The sequence below is a fragment of the Carassius gibelio genome, chromosome A25, assembly GCF_023724105.1.
Source record: "Carassius gibelio isolate Cgi1373 ecotype wild population from Czech Republic chromosome A25, carGib1.2-hapl.c, whole genome shotgun sequence".
NCBI lineage: Eukaryota > Metazoa > Chordata > Actinopteri > Cypriniformes > Cyprinidae > Carassius > Carassius gibelio.
The window spans coordinates 13,502,783-13,522,450 of NC_068395.1; the positions used below are offsets into that span (position 1 = coordinate 13,502,783).

General features: G+C 35.7%; 1 protein-coding gene across 10 annotated transcripts in view; it reads right to left on the reverse strand.

Annotated features, from left to right (window-relative positions):
- LOC127947066 (MOB kinase activator 2) overlaps positions 1–19,272 on the reverse strand; it is a 45,303-nt gene extending 26,031 nt beyond the window's left edge. The window contains exons 1-2 of one of the 10 annotated variants that reach the window (XM_052543984.1): positions 463–622; positions 26–139 (exon numbers count right to left, since the gene is read on the reverse strand). In XM_052543984.1, the coding sequence (XP_052399944.1) occupies positions 26–63 (38 nt within the window). In that variant the 5' untranslated portion in view covers positions 64–139; positions 463–622. Of the gene's footprint in view, positions 1–25; positions 210–462; positions 623–18,993 lie in introns of those variants that run through there. The other 9 variants (XM_052543993.1, XM_052543985.1, XM_052543991.1 and 6 more) reach the window with 9 other exon arrangements.
- Positions 19,273–19,668: the final 396 nt, after the last annotated feature.

The window sequence follows — 19,668 nt, forward strand, 5'->3', positions numbered from 1 at the left end:
GCCCGTTTGATCTTAAAATGCTTACCTGTTTAAGGTGTACGAACCGTTCCGTTTGAACCTCATTCTGGTTGATAGAAGTTTGACGATTAAATCCAGAACTGTAAAATATGAGGCTGCTGAAGCAGTATGTTACAGTGAGCTGCTGAAACACAAAGAGAGAGGAGTCCTGAGTACGAGACCGCCTCTAATGTCCGTTTGTCTCGGTAGGACTGGCTTAAAAACAGACATGATGAGAAGGAGATTAACGACAATTCATTGTGTGCCTGTTAACTTATTTAGGACAATAAAATGTTCTGTCTCAGATAAGTTTCTTTTGGAGAAGCCACGGCAGGGCTGCGCATGGAAACTGGCAAACAAAGAACGTTTTATCAAGTGTGTGTTTTAATAAGCCGCGTTTAAATATACTAATGCCTGGATTTATGTGTGTACAGAAGGAGAGAAAGAAAACTGTTGCGGTCATACCACCACCTTCCATTCATTTATCTTCTTCCAAACAGTGAAAGCTCAGAGGATCCGTCTATAAGATAAGTTTTAGCTGTTTCCCAAGACATATCTGGAAGAGCTAAAAATAGCCATAATGATATACTTTAGGTTGGCCTCAACCACGAGACCCCACCCAATACAGCAACACCGACTGGTTCCACTTAACTTAAAGTGCCAGACTAAAAATAGACCCAGCAGTACCTCCCAAAGCAACACAAAGAAAAGAGCACATTTTTCATGTATCAGGAAAAATAGATGGATTAAAAATATAAGTGTATCTAGATAAAATTACTATTAATCTAGAAATTATATTTCTGCCTTTTTGTGTGCAGGTTTAAATATTACTTCAACCAAAAAATGAGATGAAAATGTAATCACCCTCCAAAAATTTGTTTGTTTCTTCATGTAAACAGATTTGGAGTAATTTGGCATTACATCACTTGCTCACCAGTGGATCCTCTGCAGTGAATGGGTGCCGCCACAATGACAGTTGATAAAAACATCTCAATAGTCCACATGACTCCAGTCCATCAGTTAATGTTTTGTGAGGCAAACAGCTAAGCAATGACTTCAGTAATGCATTTTAACTTTAAACTGTTGCTTCTGAACAAAATATGAGTCTATAATCTATAAATATGCTTCCCCCAGTGGAAAAGTCCAGCCCCTGTTGTCCTCTCACATAAAAATTACTGGAGGATTTTACAGATACTGATAACTAGGTTGGACCACACTGGCCGATACCAATTAATGAAACGATAGATTCTAAAATGCATCATGGAACATTGATAGCAGAAGCAACTGTAACAATTTGTATTAGTTGATGTTGAAATTAATGCACACTAACAAGGAACATTACTTAAACAGATTTTATTAATTAAATGAATATTACAATGTTCTCAACAGTCATGCTTATAGATGGCTGTTTTTCAATGCCTTCTCCAAGGCCATTGTAGGTAGGCCATCACACACGGTGGATATGTTGCGTTCAGTTCAAGCAGCGGTGTAAAATGGTTTATTTAAATCACCAAAATTTCAGTTCAAGAATGACCATAAAATTGACATAGGTTAATTTTAATTTTGGCATAGTTTGGAGCCACAGAAAGACAAATGTTTCGCTGAAGAGATGCACAATACACAATCCTCCAGCCCAGGGTGAATGCACATTAAAAACGTCTTGGGAATAATATAGCCAAATGTAATTCAATGGAAAACATTGCATTGCCAGCACTTAAACTGTCAGTAATCAAAAAAAGTCCATGGGCAGGTTATTGCTGACAAGATACAACATTCGATAAGGAAAAAGAAATAAATAAAAAGAAGAAAAAAGAAAAAGAAAAATCATGATATCATCTGTCAAAACTATCTATCCGAATCAGGAAACTAATCAGACTTATAAACACTTTTAGTGAGCATGTGGGGAATAGTAATAAAAATATAAACATTTAAATAATCTTTTATCTCACAACTCTCGTAATTACGGCTTTTGGCAAGTAATTTTCACGTGTAAATGGTGCTTGATCCGTGCGTATCTCTCACCTGACTCAGACGAGACACTTTTTCACTCAAAAAGCAATGTTATGAATAGAGGTCTCATATTCTGCCTTTAAGCAATTGATTTGTTCCTTACAAACAAGGAAACTGGACTCTCATTCTGACAGCACCCATTCACTGCAGAGGATCCACTGGGGAGCAAATGATGTATTCTCTGGATGTTTTACTTTTTATGTCTTGTTTCACAAATAAACATGAATTCGAACTGAAATGACATGGAAATTATTTCTGAGAAATAAGAATCCATCGATATATATTATTGTTATAATAATTTTAATAATATTAATAGTAATTGTTATAATATTATATAGATCAGTGAATACATTTCATCTTTCAGTGTGATGTAACCACAAACATTCCCGAATGTGTTGGACTCATGAAACTCCTCACATGTGGCTGTGTTTCATTTCCGTGAGATGCCATTTAATGAAATCCTCTTCCTGACCTTCCGGTTCAAATTCCCATTCAACATCCCATAGGGTGCGGCGAATTCAAAAACACACTCATAACTTGAAAGGGAGCCCGTTCTTACAATTGTAATCTTATAGACCCTGCAGTGTGTGTCTTGCGGCGATCACACACAATATGATGAATGCATTTCTGTCTTTGTAGTGGAGTCTCTTGGGGAGAGCTTATAATTCAACAGGCTGGCAGGACCATCATTATAATAACAGCTAACTGGCAGTGTCCTGAGTAATCAATTCCTGCGGCTGCAGTCTGCAAAGAGTTATGCAATCCTCAGCGAGAAGCATAAGTGCACCGGGACAAACCAGCCATACAATCCTGGGACAGACTGATATTTACAACGCAACAAGGACACACATATACCGGTTTCATAAGAGCAGTACATTTGTTTGTGGCTAATCCCAGTGCTTGATGGCAATATGACGAATTTTGAAGCTGAAAAGCTAGTTAATATTATCATATTTCAAATTATTTTGAAATACAAGGCTGCTTACTCTGTATCTGGGGCAAGAGCCCACTGCTTTCAGCAGAGCTAATGCTCAATATTATTTCAGAGACATGTAGTTTTGGGAAATTTTGCCTGCCAAACGGTTACAAAACTCATAGGGCAAGTCTCCCGCATACACCATCCATCACTAGGGTATGAGGTAAATGTCATGTCCGAGAGCAAGATGGAAGACCAAGAAAACTGCTCAGAGGAGAATAAAGTCAAATATTCCCTTAATTTAAAACAGCATGCAAAAGTACGTTTGTTCACAAACACAAAAAAAGAAATCTGAGGTCCGGGTTGCCAGGTCTGCAAAACAAAATCAGCCCAAATGCTCTCTTTCTCTCTCTTTTTTTTTTTACACGGATTCCTCCGTGATGGATCCCAGGGGTCCACTCCATCAAAATAGCAGATGGCTTTATATCTATGCTTTATATTGATTTAATTTGTAATACTTATAATTTATATATAACTTATAATAATTGTATTTATTTTATATATACACACACACGTTTGATTTTTATGTAATGTAATTTCATATTTATTAAATATTTATTATAAATATTTTAAGATTGATCTAGAGAACCCAGTGTGACAAATGAGACAAAAATATATACTTTGTCATTTATTTATTGAGAAAAATGATCTAGTGTTACAAATCTGTCAGTGGCAAAAGTATGTGAACCTTTGCTTTTAGTATCTGGTATGACTCCCTTTTGCAGCAATTACTGCAGCTAAACGTTTCTTGTAACTGCTGATCAGTCCTTCACAATGACAGAACCCCTTCAACTCTGTGATGTTGGTAGGTTTCCTCCTACGAACTGCTTGCTTCGGGTCCTTCCAAAACATTTCACTTAAGGTCCAGACTTTGGCTCAGCCTTTCCAAACCATCAACTTTGTTCTTCTTTTGTTCTTGTGTGCTTGTGGTCGTTGTCTTGCTACATGACCCACTTTCTCTTAAAACTGAGTTCTTGGTCAGATGTCCAGAAATTTGCCTTTAGAATTTGCTGGCGTAATTTGGAATTAATTGTTCTCTTAATGATGGCAAGCTGCCCTGACCAGACCCAAACCATGATACCATCACCATCAATGATTCACAGATGGGATAAGTTGGATGGAATACAGTGTGGTCTTGTCTTCCAAAAATATCGCTAGGTCTAGGTCTCATCTGTCCACAATACATTTCTCCAGTAGCCATCCAGCTTGTCCACGTGGTCTTTAGCAAACTGTAGATAAGCAGCAATGCTCTTTTTAAAGAGCAGTGGCTTTATCCTTGCAACTCTCGGTCATCGGATGCTAAATGCACTTTTGCAAGTTGTTTGAACTGAAATGTGTCTTGGGAGTGTGTGTAAACAACCACCCTCTAATGATAAAAAAAAATAAAAATAATAATCTTTATCCCTTTCTCAAATCAAGCCGATCTCAGATGCCTGTCTTTGTGATGTCACACAGACAGGCCCCTCCCACAAAAGTTTGATTGACAGTAGGGTTTCAGCACAGAGTGGACTGGTGTCTTACCATACGCCTGTTCCACACATACTCCGTCTGCAGTGTGTATGCAGTCCATGTGTGTTTCGTATGTGGTGCAGAAGCAGCACAGTTTGCAGTCCGCTACTTATCCCGCGGCTGTTTAGTCCACAAATACAACATTTGTTCATTATTTTGATTTCAAACCATGTAAAAAAAAAAAAAAAAAAGCAGATGTAGACAAGAATGTCTCCTAAGCGATTGAGCTGTTTTGTTGTTGGATGTAATAATGAACATAGCAGTCGTCATTTACTTCCGACATCTGAGCTGCTGAAAACTCAGTGGATTACATTTGTTTCTGAAGGGAATATGCCCCAACATTTAAAGGAAAATGCTACAAAACGACTTGCTCTGAAAAGAGCTGTTTTTGACAGGGTAAAAAAAGTGTTTTTTTGTACACTACCTTCGAGGAATTGCAGTATAACCAAACTATGTCACAGACTTTTCATTAAGACCCTAAACAATCATATCAACTTGTAGAAAATGGCCATTCGATGACCACTTTTACATTGTGAGAAAGGCTTTTAGTTGCTTAGAAGTTACCCTTGGTTTCTTTGCAACCCTGCAGGGTAACAGTGGTCTTGAATCTCCTCCATTTGTACACAATCTGTCTGACTGTGGATTTGTGGAGTCCAAAATCTTTAGAAAGGGTTTTGTAATCTGTTCTAGCCTGATGAGGTACCGAGAAACTGTATTTTATTGGACTGGTACGTAATTGGGCCTGATAAGTACCGATGATGGTACGTGAAGCTCTTAAAGGGACAGTACTAAACATACTGCAGCTTGTCATTAAAGGGATAGTTCACACAGTCATGTATTAATTTGTATTTATTCTTGTGCTGAACACAAAATTATACAGTTTGAAGATTGTGGGTAAGCAAACAGTTTCTGGTCCCCACTGACTTTGATAGTAGTGAAAAAAAAAAAAAAAAAAAATTCACTGGGGACCAGCAACTGTTTGCTTACCCACATTCTTCAAAATAACTTATGTTCAACAGAAGAAGAAACTCATTCAACTTGAGAGTGAGCAAATGATGACACAATTTTAATTTTGGGGTAAACGATTTGTTTAATGTGAATAAAATAAAACACAAAGAGAAAAGTAATTCTTTGCTCTTGACTGAAGAACATTAATACAGTTGCTAAAGTTCAGAAGTAATAAAATAACTTGAAATTTTCTACAACTTTATAGCATTTTGCAACAAATAGTATTGATAACAGTATCGGTATCGGTAAGCAGTATCGGTATCGATAAAATGTAAACAATACCCGGAGATCACCTTTGTTCTTGCCATGATTCACTTCTACAAACACGATCAGACTTTGACAGATCCCTGTTCTTTAAAGGAAAATTTTCCATATTTCCATATCATGTTCTTCCCTCAACTCAGACGACTTGATATGTACCTGTATAGTGGAAAATGGAAAAACGGTGGCATTTTTCTTGAAATACAACAGGGCAGGGAAAGACACCTGTTTGATTGAATGTGATTAAAACATCTCTGAAAAGATGGACTCTAATTTCACCTTCAAATTATCTAATCCTAGAGATTCACATAATTTTGCCACTCACAGATATGTAATATTGGATAATTTTTCTGAATATTATCATAAAAATATATATACAAATATTTAAATCTCATTTGTTTGATTGGGTTCTCTTTGTCTGCTTTCAGCACTTGTAAAAATCTGATTATGTTTTGAGTCATATTCATGAAGAAATACTGAAATACTATATATATATATATATATACCCGTATGAAGCTCAGAACCTCTGCTGTTGCGCAGTACTGCGTCTCATAATCATAACAGGCCTAATCACAGCAGGAAAGATCAAGAATAATACATCAAATATTATTTATATTTGTTGTCTCGCTAACCTAATTAACATAACAAGATTTCGGCGGCAGAGTCAACACTATGATGAAGCGAAAGACGATTCCCAACCCTGATTATACCAGCAGAGTCAATGAAATCTCAGACGCCATGAACTATTTGGCGCCAGGAAAAAGTATGAACTTATGTAACTCAATTTATGTTTGGATAAACAGCTGAATAATGTGATATTAGTTTTCACAGACGTTTAATATGATAACATCAGTGGGAGGCTGAGTAGAGACTATAACAGCCGCAGTGTACCTCTCACTCCTCTAGAACATTCCACTCATGACTTCCCATCATGCTCCAACAACACTTTTAAACTATGGAAGCATATTGGTAGCAATATTCAATTTGGAATGTAATATGCAAAACGGCAATGCATTTCTGTATTTACATTTACATTTTCTAATACATTTGTGCAACATTTGGTGCAAAATGAAAATGAAAATTAAATGACATAGTTACACAAATCGTAATCGTAAAAATGTCAAAAGAAATTTATGTAATTTAAATATTTTAATTTTGCACCAAACCTTCCACAAATGTATTGGAAAATGTAAATACAGAAATGCATTGCCATTTTACATATTGCATTGTCCTTTTGCATATTACATTCCAAATTGAATATTGCTACCCATATGCTTCCATATTAAACAAAAAAGAGCCGTTTCATCTTTCATTTTGCTTTGAAAGAGCCTGGTAAACTGTGAAAATGAACCATCAAACTTAAGAAATAGGTGGTATAAATGTATAAATATGCCAAAAAATAGGCAAGAAGTGTATAAAACTTATTTGACAGCAGTAGCATAAAAACATACTTTTAGAAAGAGAAAGCAGTTATAATTGGAGGTTATGAAGTGCTTCCATCTAGTGTATAAATGAGGACATAACATACTTTTGGGGGGTACAGGAGACTTGGGAAATATAACAGATCAAATGAAGTACTTATTTTGTGTGTTTTATGTCTATTTTTCTCCTTCAATGTATGGAAAAGAGCAGCCCACACATTCTGCTAAATGATTCCTTTTGTGTTTTTAGCAAGAAAGCAAGTCCGATGGGTGCACTCACACGAGGATGAGTGAATGATGACAGGATGTTTTTCTTAATTTGGTGAACTATCCCTATAATAGCCCTACCACCATCCGCATGATTGATTATGAAACTCCTCATCAGGTGGTTTTCTTCATGTTTCTGGTTTGAGACTGAACTATGTGGTTTTTGCCGGTAGATTCAGTGTAACTGTTTTGTCTTTTTGCAAATATCCTGTAATCTAGAGCATAACACTTGAAGTCATTTTACGGTGTATGGTTTCATTTCTGTTTCATGCGCTGAATACCTGACACAAGGAGTTTCACATAGTTCTCCCAACACATTTCAGGCATGAGAAAAAAAAAAGAGAAAGAAGAAACTGAGGAAACCCCCATTTGCTCGGCCGACTATTAAATAAATAAACACTAATCATTGAAAATACAACTTAAATCACAAGTTACACCAAAACTGTGTGAGTTTAATAGAGAACAGGAACCTCAAGGTTCAAAAACAAGACAAGCAGTTGTTGTTGCTGTCTGTCTGGGGTCATTTTGGGGCGTTCTTCAGCTGTCAAGCTTTTACTTGCTAAAGACCACTAAGACAACTGTTCTGTGCTGCAGTCAAGGCCAAACACACTGCATCACACTTTGCACAATGCTTCCCTTTGAAAAACAAGCTTCTTATACAGAGTATCAAGTAAGAACGACACTGACGTACTGTAGATATATGCAATATATGGACGTCTGTTCTGTGTAACAGCCACAGCATTGTTACATTTCACATCAGCATGCGAGTAATTCAGGATCCATATTGTGAATCTCTTATGGATTATTTCCTGTCTGAAAAGAACAAGATCGGTTCTCAATAGTGACAGTTTAGAGACCACATCCACACAGCACCTCTTCAGCGTTTTCTATCGCTCTTTTGAGTCTGTAGTTCCTTTCAGATGTTTAGCAATGAATACTTTTGCTTTTGGAATGAGCGGGAACGGATATGAAAGGAGAATCAAGACAACTCCCTCAACATTTGTATTCACACTCACTACTTTCTCTTTAATTACGATAATAGTAATAGCTAGGGATGCACGATAATATCGGCACAATATCGGTATCGGCCGATATGAATATTTCTGCCGATGAGCCAAACCGATATTCTCCAAGTGAAATAATTGACCTGTTTTTCAGATGTGAATGTCTGTCTACATTTGTAAAATAATAAATTTATGGTAGAATCAGTACAGAAGAGATACATGGATTTCTCTTCAGTAAAATTAAAGTTTAAATATATCAGTATATATTTGTATATATATCGGTATCGGCATCGGCCAAAATTATTTTGAAAATATCGGCATATCGAATATCGGCCAAAATCCAATATCGTGCATCCCTAGTAATAGCATCTGAGGCAAGGGGCAGTTTATGAATAAAAACATTTTTTAAATAAATTATAAAAATAAATTAAACAAAAACACAATAATCATAATAATAAATAAAGTTTAAAATAAAGAAATTAAAATTATCGTTTGGTTGAATGTAAAAATAAATTAAAATAAATTATTTAATAATTAATTCATCCATATATAACTTCTTATATTATGATAAACCAAGTCCAGATATGCCTCTACCATGCATCTGACATCTTTATAGCCTCATTTTTGTTGAAATGGTTTATTTCTACTGGTCAGAGACTTTGTACGTGGCTCCTTCTTTTGCTGATTGGCGTGATGTAACGGGTAGACCAGTAATATCAGGACCTATGACTGCAGCTGTACGAACGAGCTTTGGGTTTGACTCAATGCCAATGGCACAGGAATGTGAACTTATCTGACCTTGTCTTGCTGTCCAGTGGCTGGATGTATTGCAATCCTCCCTTTAATAATTACCCAGCACACAAGTCAAAGAAGTTAAAGGTGATATTGGTTAATAAGCGAACGGTTTTTGTCCTGAAATGAATGAATGTTACATTTATTTTTAAATAATTTATTTTGAAACTGATTGCTGAATAAATATGCAATGATAAATATGTAAATAAATAAATAATCATAATTAGTAATTATAATAGTGTTTTCTAATAAAGAAAACAAAATTAAATAATTTTACATTTCAAACTGCATGATTGTACAATATGTGTGTGTGTGTGTGTGTGTGTGTGTGTGTGTGTGTGTGTGTGTGTATATATATATATATATATATATATATATATATATATATATATATATATATATATATATATATATAACCTTTAAATATGACAAATGGCATTTGGTAAGGTGGTATATTGAAATCCCTTTTGTTCATGGATGATCTTTCTTTTGAGTTAAATGAAGGTAAAACTTGAAAACGGCATTTATCTGCTGTTGCATTTTGTATGCAACTTTTAAAAGTCATATTAATTGAGAGATTACATGAAGAAGAATCAATTCTAAAACATTCAAGTATAAACAGACTTTAAAAAAATGGTGAATATCTTAATATTGATTAAAAAAGGTCCATGAACACATGATAGCCTACATCAAGACTCGTTATGCAAGACGTCCAGTATGCATAAAATATGTTTACAGACATTAGACATGCACCACAGACCCTGAATGAGGATGAAATAACAGCAAAAACAGTAAATGAGAAAACCAGTAGAAACTTCCAAACACACTTATTTACTTTTGTACAGTACGAGTTCACTGAACTGTCAAATTCCTTTGAAAATATTAAGCCGTTGTCAGTGGCAAATCTTCGCTTGTGATTACATTAGAAAGGCCTTTAAATAGCTGTTTATGCTTTATGTGTATATTAAGAAACTTTGACAGCAAAGGTTAATTATTTTAAAGCTGCCGAATGAAATGTCTCAGGTTACACATGTAACCACGATTCCCAAATAAAGGGAACAGGACGCTGCGTCCCCTAGAGGGCACTATGGGAAAATGCTCTGCAGAGTGGAGAAATACAAAACCTCTTAATTAAAGGTGGCCTAGCAACACTTCATTCTATCTAGCCAAACTCTAGGAGTGGAGGCTAAAACGAGAGAATATGCCTATCTCTGGTGAGCAGAGGCCTCAAAGAAAGAACTCTCTGTAGCGTGAGGATGTTTGAGGACGCTCACGGTAGAGGGCCGAGCTCTAGGAGCAGAGGCCTCAGCAAAATGAGATGAAGGCCAAACTATGCCACATACTCAGGACATCCCATAAAGAGCCTCACAGAGAGCCTACAGCTCACAGATAGTATCCTAGCGGAGCTCTGGTGAGAGGACTCCTCAATGAAGATAACTCTCTATTGCGGAAATAGGATTGAGGACGCTCTCAGTAGATGGTCGAGCTTACAGCAAGCCTACAACTTACAGATGCCTCTTTAGACGCACTGAAACAGACAAGAAGAGGATGACGTACTTTACAGGTGCCCTTTTATAGTTTTGGCTGCACCAGTTGTGACATCATAGGCTCCCGCCCACCAATGTCAAGTTCATTGTCATGTTTAGACTTATGCTTCAGACATCAGTCATGCCAGAGGCATTCGCAAAAATGCCAATAGATTTCCTATTCGAAAGGGAACCGATATCAAAGTGTTAGTTCACTTGAGAATGAAAATGTGTCTATCTTCTACTCACCCTCGAAGCATCCTAGGTGTGTGGGACTTTCTTCTTTCAGAATAATCCAATCTGAGTTATATTAAAAAATTGTGCTTGCTCTTCCAAGCCTTCAACGGGGGTAAGCGGGTGTTTGTTGTCAACAGTTCAGAAGACGTGAAATGCATCTGTAATAAAGTGTCCCATTGGGGGGGTGAATAAAGGCCACCAGTAGCGAATCCATGCTTTATTGTAAGATAAATATCCAGATTTCAAACGTAATAAACACTTTTTTTCTCACTTGGGCTGCCTGTTGGGATCTGAAAGATGTGCAGGTGGATGTAAAAAAAATACCGCTGGTCAAGAATTAGAAGCACAAAACGGGTTTTGAAATAAGCCAAGAGGAGGTGTGCATGTGATGCATACATCTTTCATCTTCCGCCTGCATGTCTTCCACGTCCCACAGTCAGCAGATGTGAGGAAAAAAAGTGTTTATTACGTTTGATATCTGAATATTTATCTTACAAAAACAAATGAATTCTGTAGAGGGGGCCTTTACTCACCCCCCCCCCCCCCCCCCCCCCCCCCGGAGCCATGTGAGGGACGTTTCATTACAGATGCACACACTTTATTTCACATCTTCTGAACTGTTGACAACAAACACCCACTTACGACCACTGAAAGGCTTGGAAGAGCAAGTAAAATTTTTATATAACTTCGAATGGATTATTCTGAAAGCAGAAAGTCACATACACCTAGGATGCTTCGGGGGTGAGTAGAACATGGACAAATTAAAGAAGTTCAAAATAACCTGACATGACATGGAAGCCAAAAGACATGATGATGTTTTAATAATGACAGCAGAATAAATATACGCCCATATGCAGTTAAAATTAGTGAAAGGACAAGACATACTGTACCTTTGGACCAATAAAAAATAAAGAAAAAAAAGCCAGCATCACACGATCTTCTGTTTAATCAGAGCTCATTGGCTGACAAAAGGCATTGCTCTACGACAGCCAATCACAAAGACTCTGACAAAAGGTCAGGGCATAAGGGTTTGTTTTTGGTTTTAATAGACTGATTGTGGCTGTCAAGAGTCTGTTTGAGCCAACACTTCATAAGCTACCTCAAGACTTTTTTAGAAAGTTCATTTGTTGACTTTTTGTGTGCTGATGTTTGCTTAACAGTTCTAATGACTATGTGAACCCTATGAGCTAATTGTTAGCAGTTCACTTAAAATAAAACAGGTTAACCCAGTCACAAAAGTTTATCTGTAATCACAAGTCAGTCAGTGCACTACACCTATATGAATCCTATTTGAAACAATAAAAGAAAACAAAAACTCTGTCTAGTTTAAGTTAAAGGAACTATTGACTCTTATGTAGTTACATCATGTACTAAGACCGACGGAAAATAAAAAGTTGTGATTTTCTAGCTAGGAAATATACTCTCATTTCGCCGTAATAATCAAGGAACTTTGCTGCAGAACCATGGGTGCAGCAGGCGCAATGATATTACGCAGCACCTGAAAATAGTCCCCAGCAACCCTGCTATTGCGGCAACTACACAAACTAGCTGGGGATTGCGGTTCTTTCAGTTGGTTGTGCATCTTTTTGTTCCACACTTTTTAATTCCAGTCAACTTTCAGTTAACATGCTTGGATACAGCACTCTGTGAACAGCTAGCTTCTTTGGCAATAGCTGCGTTTCCACTGTCGGGCTAAAAGTGGGCGTGCTAGTGCGTGCCAGGGCCAGCCGCGTTTCCACTGTCACTTCAAGGGCTTGATCGTGCCTCGTCAGGGTTTCCTCTGGGTCAACGGCCAGTGTTTTTTGACCTGATTAAAAGCGGGCCAGCGGGGGCTAGAGGAGGGGCTATGAACAAAGGCGGAGTTTCTTTGCATGTGGAGAGCTATAACACCAGCATTAAAAACTTTTTAAAAATAAGTTGAGCTCAAAACTTACTTTCAGTCAGCAGCGAGTGTTTGAAATAACTTGATCTGATGTGGATTATAATCACCATACAAGGTAGAAATATTTATAAGCGATGCAAAAGACTATGCATGCTAGGTTTTAACATTACCATAGTAAACACTGTAAATGTGACCGTTTGAAGAAATCAGATGTCAGCTTCTTATTCTCTCTCACAATCGTGTATTTATTTATTAACATTATATCTGTCATAAGTCTCATCTCGTTTAGTTTTTGTTCTGGAGCTTTTATAAAAATATAGAAATTATTCTTTCAAACAATCTTTCTAAATGTGACATACATGGGCTACTGTGACTTCAAATAAACAGAAACCGACTCGACAGAATAGTAGACTATGTTCATAACGCTTTATTTCTGTGCGACTAATTTTCAATCCGGATAAATTAATTCTTTATGATGCATCACCGTATTATAGTAAAACATTGATGCTTTTAGATTTAAATATTTATCAAAGCATGCAAACAAACGGCCGCTTTTATCATGTGCATTTTGTGATCGCACTAGTTCCAGTGACTTATTTCTTAGTTTTCCGATAACTTCTCTTTGTTTGTGAAATGATGGGGTTGCATGACGTTGTTCCAGAAAGGCGCTTTAGTGAATCGCATTGGAGCTTCAGGCTCGACAGTGGAAACACAGCGATATTTTGGCCTCGTAGCTACTGGCCCGAGGCTATTAGCCCCATCCGGCCCTTTTTAAGCCCTGTGGAATTGTGGGAATGCGGCTAGTGAATGTTTGTGGCTTACCCTCCTTGTGAAGGGTGTCAATGATTGTCTTTTGGACAACTGTCAGATCAGCAGTCTTCCCCCTGATTGTGTAGCCTAGTGAACCAAACTGAGAGACCATTTTGAAGGCTCAGGAAACCTTTGCAGGTGTTTTGAGCAGATTTGTTGATTGGCATGTCACCATATTCTAATATGTTGAGTGAATTGATGTGGGTTTTTGTTACATGTGAGCCAAAATCATACTTAAACTACTTCAGTCTGTGCGCATTGAATTTATTAAATACACAAGTTTCACAATTTGAGTTGAATTACTGAAATAAATGAACTTTTCCATGACATTCTGATTTATTGAGAAGCGGCTGTAGAAACTCTTTAGTCATTTTTGAGCGAGATGCTAACGGTCTAATCAGATTCAGAGTGGTGTGTTTCTTTAACTTGTCTAGTTTAGAAATAATAGTTTGTCAAGTTTAAAATTTTACTTAATGTATTTCTAATGATTTTATCAGCCTATTTCTATGTTTTTAATATTTTAATATAAAAAGTATATTATTTAATGAATATATTGACATATTAATTAATAAAAAAAATAAAAATCAGTTGTGCCAAATGACATTTTACACCCTGTACTTGCCTTGCCTTGTCAGAGAATTGTAAAATTATAGAAATGTATTGATCTTGACAGTCATTGGGGTTTGCCATGGGTTTTCACTATTATTATTAAAAAAAAGTTTTGTTTTATTTGCACATTGGTTGCACCATGTGACTTTGGTGAACAACAGTTTTTGAAATGTTATAAACCAGAGAGGTTTTGTGATTTTTTTTCTTTAAGAATTAATGATAAAAGATTGCCAAGATACTAATTTCTTTCATGATTTTTTTTTAATTACGATACAGACATTTTTTTTTCTTTATGTACAATATGAATTAATTCATAAATTAAAAGCATGCACATCTTAGAAGAGGTACTCAAGACACTGTATTTCTGAATTAGATTTTTTTTTATGTAGTTTTGAATAAATTAAGAGTTTACAAAAATGAGTGTCACTGAACCATAAACAAGCATAAGGTGCAATAAAACATATTTATTGAAATAATGCATCATGATCTATGGGAGTGAATACAATAGAGAGCTTAATATTACTTAACATTTGGCTTGTTTTGAAATGTACTGGCACTTTCAGTTCTGCACTAAGTATAGAATTTGCAAGCAAGCAAGCAGCAATGCCAAGTAAAAAAAACACAAACACCACTCACTAATCACAGTTTACTTCCTTTTTATTCCATGTTCAACACTTACTGTACATTTGTAGAATCACTGTCTACAACAGTCTACAGGAAACAAATACATTTGAAAAATATTATCTACAAATGTTTACACAATATAGCAAACTATATAACTAATAACTAATAATTAATCAACACACTGGTGGTGGATGAGGAGATACCCCCTGACAATGTAAAGCACTTTGAGTGCTTAGAAAAGTGCTATATAAATGTAAGGAATTATTAATTATTATTAATAACTGAAATTAATAACCAGTCATAAAATCTTGACCTGGAATAATAAATATCACGGCTATTGCAAAATCTGACACAGTTCCAATAAAGCACTGCTCTGAAAACAATGGCTCCCTCCACCCGGTGGACAGCACTTCCTTCCCTCCGGCCTTTCTGTTATCGCTATTTTTTCTACATAATGGAAATCTCCACTCCAATTAAAGTTCTGTGCTCCATTCTATGTTTGTCAAGTGCCCTCCTTGACACCAATAGCTTATAAAGTCTGTAAAACTATTGCTAGCATTCAAGCAGGGATATAAACCTGTTCCCTGACAGAACCTGACAGTTTCTTTACAGAACTTTTTCCAAGCAAATTAAAGACAACATAAAATCTGAAAAAAAATTCTGGCTGATACCAATAAGCTGCTTTCACTGACATGTTATTTCCAATAACCAATAAAATGTAATTATTGAAATGTGATTGCGATTACCGATAAGGTGATAATTACTGACATGTTACGGTCAATAACCAATAAGCTGAAAATTAATTATATGTTATTGCAGATATTGGATAAGGTGGTACTATAATTACTGACAAGTTATTACCAATAATCAATAAGCTGAAAATTACTGAAATGTGATTGTGACAGCTGATAAACTGCTAATTACTGACACGTTACTGTCGATAACCGATAAGCTGAAAATTACAAACATTTATTGCCGATAACAGATAAGGGGATAATTACTGACATTATTGGCAATAACCAATAAGCTGAAAATTACTTATATGTAATTGCTAATAACAGATAAAGTGATAATTATTGACATATTATTGCAGATATTGGATAAGGTGGTACTGTAATTACTGACAAGTTATTACCGATAATCAATAAGCTGAAAATTACTGAAATGTGATTGTGACAGCTGATAAACTGCTAATTACTGACATGTTATTGTCGGTAACCGATAAGCTGAAAATCACATACATTTATTGCCGATAACAGATAAGGGGATAATTACTGACATTATTGCCAATAACCAATAAGCTGAAAATTACTTGTATGTAATTGCTGATAACAGATAAAGAGATAATTATTGACATATTATTGCAGATATTGGATAAGGTGGTACTGTAATTACTGACAAGTTATTACCGATAATCAATAAGCTGAATATTACTGAAATGTTATTGTGACAGCCGATAAACTGCTTAATACTGACATGTTATTGTCGATAACCGATAAGCTGAAAATTACATACATTTATTGCCGATAACAGATAAGGGGATAATTACTGACATAATTGCCAATAACCAATAAGCTGAAAATTACTTGTATGTCATTGCTGATAACAGATAAAGTGATAATTATTGACATATTATTGCAGATATTGGATAAGGTGCTACTTTAATTACTGACAAGTTATTACCGATAATCAATAAGCTAAAAATTACTGAAATGTGATTGTGACAGCCGATAAACTGCAAATTACTGACATGTTATTGTCCATAACCGATAAGCTGAAAATTACATACATTTTATTACTGATAACAGATAAGGGGATAATTACTGACATTATTGCCAATAACCAATAAGCTGAAAATTACTTATATGTAATTGCAGATAACTGATAAGTTGATAATTACTGACAAGTTATTAATGATAACCGATAGGCTGAAATTATTGACATGCTATTGCCAATAATATCATCCAGTCCTGATATATTAAAAATTATGTAATATCAATCAATACCAATAAATGTAACTAACCAAATGATAAATAAATAAATAAAAATATAATATCGACCGACTGTAAAACAATATTGACAAAAGAAATCTAATTGGCCAATAACCAAGTTGGTACAGCAACTTAAAATAAATAAATAAATAATAATAATAAGAAGAAGAATAAAAACCTGACTGTTTTATTCTCCAAACTTTAAGAAAGTTTGTTCGTTTTTGTACAATTTACTTACATCACCTACATTCCATTTTTCGAAACCATATTTTACAAAGTGGCGATTCCTTATTAAGATTGGTTTGTAAAAATAAAAAATAAAATAAAAATAAAGTAAAAACAAGTCCTGACCTTAAATTATTTATTGCATAATATTCAGTGACTTCCATGTTGCCTTTGCTGATAAATTTGCTTGTAAGTTTGAATAAACACAGTTCAACCCATCCTGGATGAATCACAGGGCAGAAGCCAAAATGGCACTCATACAAGACATCAAAACAGGAAAGGATTTGGCCTACCAGCCTGCAACAGCCAGCATGATGCTTTATGTGGTCAAAACAGACAAAAACAGAAGCAGCATTTCAACAGAGGATGCTTATGTAATTAGATAGGAATGTGAATGTATAGTCACTGTCTTTGGACCTGTTAAACCAGCTGTATGATGGCAATAAACCCATAGGAATGCCTGACGATGCCTGACCTTCTGTCTATAACCAGAGGCTGAAGCCACTTGTGATCTAACTGTCAGACAGCAGAGAAACACCCTCAAAATGATGCTCTGTTGCATGTCACTTCTTGCATGTGCTTATTCTTATAGCTTTTACTTCTACATATGTGGCAACTGCTAGTCAACACCCTGAAGGCATTGATGGGCGACATCTCTTTGAAGTGACAGTGACCTCAAGTTATTTTCAGCGTTGCTGATTTGACCCAACATGAGCAACAGATAGTTCGACTTTATGCAAATGAGCAGTGGCATAATGGGAGTGCTGGTGGGAGCTCTTTGAAATCAACTTTGCTCAGAAGACAACAATTAAGATGATTAAAATCTATGGAAAATCATATTTCCACCAAGGGAAAAAAAAAAACGGTAATTGCGCCTATTTACCTTACAATTGTGACTTTTTCTTGCAAATGTGAGATATAAACTCAGAATTGTGCAATATAAATTTAGAATTAAACTTGTAGACCTGCATGAAGGGAAATATGTCAGCTGAACTAAAACATGTTAGATGTACAAAACAACCCTGATACACCATCAGTACAGAATCATGAAGATACATCACACACAAAATTAATATAATTTTTGCTTTTGTCCATACAATGAAAGTCAATGTGGTCCAATGTTGTTTTGGACCCCATTCACTTTCACTATATGGCCATTTTTTTTTCTCCAAATATCTTCTTTTGTGTTCCACAGAAGAATGAAATACAAGTTTGAAACCTCATGATGCATTTTATTTTTTGGTGAACTACCCTTTTAAGATAAACCAGCCATTCATACAGTACTTCAGATGCTCAAACTGCATGCTAACATGTAACTCAAAGTGAAGTTTAGATGGAGAAAAACTAGAGCTCTTGCAGTCAAGTTAATGTAAAACTAACCTCCTGATAAAGACACCTGTGAGAAAATCTCAAATCCAAAAACAACAACAACAACAAAAACTTCCAATCAAAAAGGAAAGGTCTTAATGGATCTGTAATACATCAGTGACAAATATATAAGCCGTCTGATCACTTCTTGACCTAAAATAACCTGACAGGTCAGGTGTTGTTCCTCATGTGGCAGGATGTCCTGAAGAAAACCACACAAGTAGTACAAAGTTCCATGTTCTATTTAAAGTTATGGACAATTTTAATGTCAGACAATATGCTACAGAATGACTGAACCACTTTCTGTTTAATTCAATACAGTCTATAAACTGAGTTTATATTCCACTAAATTTTAAAGCTCATTCACTTTTAAGAAAAACTCATTTAATTTGGGCTTAAATGTGATGTGGCTTAAAACTCCACAAACTCAAACGTGATAATTTATAAGTGCCCACAATATTTCATATTGCACTCACCCCATCAACCAGTCCATGCTGCTGGCAGCTGATCCACGACAGCTCTGCTTCGACTTTAACCGGCTGCCTCAAATTACATCCAGGGCTGGATTTGGTCTTTATGGAGCGGTGCCTAAATGTATAACAGTTCTGGCCACGGAGCTGCTCCTGATTGATATGAATGCTTTCTATTCTAGGGCTCAGCTGTCAGTGCTGTGCTGGTCGTGCTGTGGGATGCCGCCGGTGCCCCGGTGCTCCGCTGCTCGTGTCTCGATGTCTGTAAGGCATGAGTGTCTATGCTCGGGTCCCGCTGCCGCTTGATTTCGGGAATCCGGAAGTGAACACAAGTCTCTCAAATCGCAAAGCTACTTTCTGCACTGAAAGACGGAACGAGCCAAAAAAATAAATAATTAAATAATAATAATAATTATATATATATATATATATATATATATATATATATATATATATATATATATATATATATATATATATATATATATTCCTGTCTAGTTAGGCAGCGTACTAGTTTTGAGACACAACCACTGAGTAGTAGTATTATTCAATAGTTACGAAGAGTGCTGTTTTTTTTTTTCTTACACTCTTTAAAGTTTATATATATATATATATATATATATATATATATATATATATATATATATATATATATATATATATATATATATATATAATTTC